Genomic DNA, 6,863 nt, shown 5'->3' on the forward strand with positions numbered 1-6,863 from the left:
GGAGTCATAGGAGCAAAAACGGAACTGGCAGTAGGGCTCCGCAGATATGCAGGTGCGATGGCAGAGACGCACTTGCGGGCGCGCAGATACGAGTTGGTGTTCCGTAGAAGCAAAACTGAAAGCGGAACTTAGATCGCAGGGGCGAGGTATGGCGCAGGTGCGATGGCAGAGCCTCACCTACGGGCGTAGAGGTGCAAAGTGGTGTTCTGCAGAAGCGATGGCTGTTGAGTTTGGTTTGTTCACAGAAGCGAATATTGGGCCGCATGTGCAGGTCCGCAAAAGCGGAAATTTGGTTCGCAAATGCGATAACTGCTGGGAAGAACCTATAAATCGAGGTTTTGGTTCTATTATCATATTTTGAGATCTGGGGCTCGGATGGAGGCGATATTTGGAGTGATTTTAACCACGTGGATTGGGGTAAGTGTTCTCTACCCTCTTTTGATTATATTTCATGATTCTATCTTCGTTTTTGGTAATTCGATTATGAATTATAAAGAGAAATTAGGTTTTAGCCTAAAGTTTCATAGAGAGTTTTGAACATTGATTCGGAGTCGGATTTGAGTTAAACTAGTATGGTTGGACTCGTAATTGAATGAGTTCTTGGATTTTATAAGTTTCATCGAGTTTCAAGGTGTGGGCTCGGGTTGAACTTTTGGGTTGATTTTGGGCTTTTGACTAAAGATTCGACCTTTATCGATTGGGTTTGTTTGGCATTATTTAATGTATTTGAGTTGCTTTTGGCTAGTTTCGAGCCGTTCGAAGGTCGGTACGCATGTGATGGCATTTTTGGAGCATCGCTTGGCTTACTCGGTATTGGATTTATCTTGTTCGAGGTACGTAACACTTCTAAACTTGGAGCTGAGGGTATGAACCTTGATTATACGTGTTATGTGATGTGTTTGGAGGTAACACACGTGCTAGGTGAGGGGCGTGTGGGCGTGCACCGTAGAAATTGAAACTTAGTCGATTCTGTTGAGTTGTTAGTTAATTAACTTGTATTTTTCCATGTATTTTTCATGTGTTAGAGAAACTGAGTTGTGATTCATGTTAGAAATCATGCTTAGGCAAATGCTGGTATTATTGGGACCCATTGAGATCATTTCTACTGTCGAATTATATGTTTAAATTGTAATTTCGTACTCAGACAAATTCATTCGTTGCATATCATATCTCAGTCTCTGTTGTCATTTATTGATATATCATATCATCATTTTGAGATAGTTTTATGACATTGTGAGCCCGAGAGACTGGAGATATTGATGACTGAGTGAGGCTGAGGGCCTGATTGTGAGGATGTTATGGGATCGGGTTGTAAGCCGCAACATATTTTTATTTATTTATGCATGGACCTGGCTTATAGCGCTTGGGCTGAAGGAGACCCTCCGTGGTCTGCATACCCACAGTGAGCGCAGTGGATATTATATTTGGGATGAAGTTTCCTAGGCATGGAGTTGCCCTATATATTCATATTTGGGATGGAGTTCCCTGGGCATGGAGTTGCCCTATACTTTTATAATTGAGATGGAGTTCCCTGGGCTGGATTGGCCCTATACAGTACTGCGTGACTGACTGTCAGTTGCTATTTATATTGAGGGATGGATCTTCCCTGGGTTGGACCTCCCCGCATAGTGCAGTGAGATTGAGTACTCTGAGAGTGTGAGTACATGAGTTCATCATTGAGATGCATTACATTTCACATGCGTACTTGAGATACATGCATAGAGATGCATTTCCTCATACTACCCGGTATTGGTGACATTCATGATTTCACCTGTATATTGACATGTAGGCATAAAGATGTATTTTCCTCATGCTATCTGAAAAAGAAATACCTTATTTATTGTTTAAAGTTTTTTTTTTTGGGAAAATCGCAGTTTTTAAACTTATTCATATATTTTTGAGGTTTTCGGTGAAAGATCTGGGATCTACTATTATACTTGAAAAGCGTGCCTATTTTTCGTAATTGTGAACCAGCTGAGTTATTTCTTGTACCATCATTATTATATTGTTGTGAACTATTGCTAGTTATTGGAGTTGGACTCTGACCCTTGTTCCAGCTCGTCACTACTTTTAACCTAAGGTTAGGTTTGTTACTTATTGAGTACATGGGATCGGTTGTACTCATACTACACTTCTGCACCTTGCATGCAGATGTTGGATATTGATGTAGCTGCATACGACGGGAGACGGATCTGAATATATACCTGCATTCCAGTCATAGCTGCCTCTTGATCTTGGTAGCTTTAGTATTTCAGATCTATTCATGTATATTTCAGACAGATGGTGTATTTTATTTTAAACCAGCTTTGTAAACTCTATATCTTAGAAGCTCATGATTTGTACTATCATTCTTTGATAAATTCTTGTATAAAAGCAGTATATTATCATTTCTTTTCCTTAATAAATCTCATTATATTAGATAGTTGTTAATTGGCTTACCTGGCGGATTGGGTTAGGTTCCATCAAGACTAGTTGGATTTTGGGTCGTGTTATCCGAGTTGCGGCGGGAGTTTGTACCCAGGTTCCAGAAGGAAAGAATGTTGCTACCGGACGTTCCGGATGAATATGTGGCTGAAGCATTCATAAAGGGTCTGAATCCGAGAAGTTTCGAGGCTTCCCGGAAGTTGAAAGAAAGTTTTCTTGAGTTCCAGGCAATAACTTTGGTGGATGTTCACAACCAGTACGAGTAAAAGATAAGGATTGAGGATGATTATCTTGGTTTCCCGATGTCGGTTAAGGGTCGTTACCTAGAGAAGGATAAAGAGAAATCAAAAGACAAATTTGACACAAATCGACGGTGTTCTAGGAGTCAGTTTTTTCCCTATGAACGGGCCGAAGGACACGTCAGAGGTTTTGGATCGGTGGATAGGTTCGTTACCGATAGGAGATCTGATCGCCGCCGAGAGAACATGCCATTGTAGGACAAGGAAACATCAGGTTCTCGGGATTCTTCCAACCCCAGACTTTCAGAATATAACTTCAACGTTAGTGTAGTGATGTTGGTGTTGGCTATGAGGAACATTAAAGATGCATGGTTACCGAAGCCAATGAGATGCGATCCTAGCCAGAGGGATCTAATATTGTGGTACGAATACCACGGGACAAATGGTCACCGGACTGGGGACTGGCGACACCTGCACGAAGTGGTGGCGAAATTGCTGAAAAATGGCCATCTCAGGGAATTTTGAAGCGACCGGGCTAAAAACAACTACAGTCGCAATTGTGACAATACGGAACTATCAAAAGCAGGAGAAGATTCCCTGTGCCTGACGATCAACATGATTTTTGGGGGGAACGAGATTAACGGGGTTATATTCTCGACGGCAAAAAAGACGAAGGTGTCAGTAACCTACAGCAAGAGGCTCCTAGAAGTCGCTGAAGACTACGTTACTTTCACAGAGGAAGACACAAATGGATTGATGCTACCGCACAACGATGCATTGGTAATCTCTTTAAATGTATTAGATTTTAAAATTAAGCGTGTTCTAGTGGATCCAAGAAGTTCGGCCAATATTATACAATGGAGTGTATAAGAGAAAGCCAAGCTCACCGGAAGCATCATTCTGGCCACAAAACTCCTCGTCGAGTTCAACATAGGAAGCGGACAACCAGAGGATAGATCTTGCTGCCCACGAATTCCGAAGGGGTGATGAAGACGAACTTTTTCGAGGTGGTGGATGGCGATATGGGCTACAATATTATCCTAGGTAGACCATGCTTGCACGAGATGAAGGCTGTGCCATCGACATATCACTAGTTGCTAAAATTCCCAACTCTCGAGGGAATTAAACAAATAAGAGGTGACCAACCGGAAGCAAGGGAGATGAATGAAATTTCAGTCTCCAGTAGCAAAGGGAAGGAGCATGCAGCATAGCAATTACAGGAACCAAAGCTTGTTCCTGAGTTAAGCAGAGTCAACCAAGGGGAAGAAGCGTGAGAATATTATCGGGTGCAAAGGTATTTCCAGGTACCAGAAGAGATGGACGCAACAAAGTCCACAGTGGAAGAACTTGAGCAAGTTGCATTATTCGAAAAGTTCTTAGAGAGGAAATTCTACTTGGGGACAGGACTGCACCCCGAACTCAGGTCTGGATTTATTGAATTTCATAAGTCGATTGTTTTGCGTGATCGCATGCGGATATGACAGGTATCCCGCTGGAAGTGACCATACACAAGCTAAGCTTGGATCCCAGCATTCCTCCGGTAAGACAGAAAAAATATCCTATTGCCCAGGCCAGAAATAAATTTGTCAAAAGAGAGGTAACTCGCCTGCTTGATATCGGTTCAATCCGAGAGGTAAAATATCTAGACTGGCTAGATAACGTAGTATTAGTTCCAAAGAAGAAGAATTAATTTCACATGTGTGTAACTATAAGGACTTAAATAAGGCGTGCTCAAAAAACTCGTTCCCATTGCCGAACATTGATCAAATGATTGATGCAACAACCAGGTATAAGTTAATGATTTTCCTTGATGCTTACTCTAGGTACAACCAAATTAAGATGAACTAGGAGGATCAAGAATAAACTTCGTTCATAACACATTTCGGCACATATTGCTATAATGTGATGCCTTTCGGGCTAAAGAACGTCGGAGCCACTTATCAACAGCTCGTGAACGAAATGTTTGAAAAGAAAATACGGAAAACCATGGAAGTTTACATAGACGATATGCTTGTTAAGTCTTTGAACATAGGTGATCACCTTAAGCACTTGCAAGAAACTTTTGACATCTTAAGGAAGCATAACATGAAGATTAACCGCGAGAAGTGTGCGTTCGGGGTCAGCTCTGGGAAGTTCCTGGGATTCATGGTGTCACAAAGGGGAATTGAGGTTAACCCCAATAAAATCAAAGCCATCAAAGACATCCCGGACCAGCTATCAAGCGTAAAAAGGGTTCAAAGGCTCACGGGGAGATTGACCGCTTTAAGTAGGTCCGTTTTCCGGTCTTTAGAGAAATGCCATCATTTCTTCTCACTACTCAAAAAGAAGAACAACATTGAATGGACCCCTGGAATGTTAGCAGGCTTTGAGATATTTGAAAAGGTATTTGTCAAGCCGTTTGTTACTATCAAAACTAAAGGAAGGCGAAAACCTGTTAATCTACCTAGCAGTCTCGGAGGTAGCGGTAAGAGCCTTCTTAGTCTGTGAGGACGAAGGTACACAATCTCCCATTTATTACATTAGTAGATTTTTAACGGGAGCAGAAACTCGCTACCCACATCTAGAGAAGTTGGCCTTATCCCTCGTAGTCGCTGCTCGAAAGCTAAGGCCTTACTTCTAATGTCACCTGATAACTGTGGTGACCACCTTTACCCTGCGGAATATCCTTCATAAACCCAAAATTTCGGGTAGGTTGGCCAAGTGGGTTGTCGAAATGAGCAAATTCGACATAGAATATATACTTTGGACTGCGATTAAGTCATAGGTTTTGGCCGGCTTTGTGGCTGATTTTACTCCGGGATTATTACCTTTGGCAACCAAAGAAGCAGTGATGGTGTCAAAATCGACATCAGGAGTTTGGACTCCTGATGTCGGGCCCGCTAGCCCGATGTTATGCGAGAAGTCCACGAAGGGATCTACAGAAATCACTCGCGCAGATTCCTTAGTACTAAAATTAGTAAGGGCAGGATATTATTGGCCCCATATGGAACAAGATGCCAAAGCTTATGTTCAAAAATATGATAAGTGTCAAAGCTACGCACCGTTGGTACATCAACCAGCAGAACCATTGCACTCAGTTTTTTCTCCATGGCCGTTCATGAAGTAGGGAATGGATATCGTTGGACAACTACTATCGGCCCCTGGTAAGGTAAGGTTTCTTTTGATATTAACTGACTATTTTTCTAAGTGGGTTGAAGTAGGTCCTTATCAAAAGATCAGTGAACGTGAAGTGGTGGATTTCTTGTGGGAGAACATAATTTGTAGATTTGAGATACCAAAAGAGATAGCCTACGATAACATACCACAATTTATAGGCGCAAAGGTCACAAAGTTCCTTGAAAACTTGAAAGTCAAAAGGATCACATCTTCACCCTATCACCCTAGCGCGAAAGGTCAAGCAGAATCAACGAACAACGTGATTATACAAAATCTCAAAAAGAGATTAGAAGCAGTTAAAGGTAAATGGCTTGAGGAACTGCCAGGTGTATTATGGGCGTACCGAACAATGGCCAAAGCAAGCACGAGAGACACTCACTTCTCCCTTGTATACGGAACAGAAGCGCTGATCCCAGTGGAAGTAGGGGAGCCTACCCTAACATATTTTCGGCCGAATAAAGAAACAAACAATGAAGCAATGTTGGTCAATTTGGAGTTGCTCGATGTACGCAGGGACTTGGCACATATAAGGATGGCAGCCCAAAAGTAGAGAATAGAAAGATATTACAATCGAAGAGCCAACCTCCGTTATTTCAAAGTGGAAGACTTGGTTTTAAGGAAAGTGACTCAGAACATCCGAGAGCTCAATGCAGGGATGCTAGGTCTAACATGGGAAGGCCCTTACGGGGTTTCAACTGTCACCGGGAAAGGATCATACAAGTTGGAGAATCAAGATGGAGAAAAGTCGCCAAGCAACTGGAATGTGGCATACCTCAAGAGATACTATTGTTGATGAACATTACCTGTACTAAAAGTATGTGCTGCACGTTTTTTCCCTTCGTCTAGTTTTTGTCCCAATTGGGTTTTTCTGGCAAGTTTTTTAACGAGGCAGCAATGGAAAGCATACTACGAAAGATTCAACAGAAATAATAAGACCTTTTAATGACAAGGCACATAAGCAAAGAACCACTCCGGAGCAGTTAGATAGTCTTTTGCTCGATAGCAAAGTTCCTACCGGGAAGTTAAGTTTGCTATTAAACAAAG

General features: G+C 42.1%; 1 protein-coding gene across 1 annotated transcript; it reads left to right on the forward strand.

Annotated features, from left to right (window-relative positions):
• Positions 1–4,649: 4,649 nt before the first annotated feature.
• On the forward strand, positions 4,650–6,369 carry LOC138910071 (uncharacterized). The gene is made up of 2 exons (XM_070201292.1): positions 4,650–5,127; positions 5,864–6,369. The coding sequence occupies exons 1-2, from the start codon at positions 4,650–4,652 to the stop codon at positions 6,367–6,369; spliced, it is 984 nt and encodes a 327-aa protein (XP_070057393.1).
• Positions 6,370–6,863: the final 494 nt, after the last annotated feature.

This window comes from Nicotiana tomentosiformis, chromosome 4 (genome assembly GCF_000390325.3).
Source record: "Nicotiana tomentosiformis chromosome 4, ASM39032v3, whole genome shotgun sequence".
NCBI lineage: Eukaryota > Viridiplantae > Streptophyta > Magnoliopsida > Solanales > Solanaceae > Nicotiana > Nicotiana tomentosiformis.

Bases quoted from the DNA above. Each gene is read 5' to 3' on its own strand.
- LOC138910071 (XM_070201292.1), top strand. From the start codon at position 4,650: ATGGAAGTTTACATAGACGATATGCTTGTTAAGTCTTTGAACATAGGT. The intron at 5,128-5,863 runs GTAAGAGCCTTC...GGGTTGAAGTAG, and splicing joins TAGCAGTCTCGGAGGTAGCG to GTCCTTATCAAAAGATCAGT.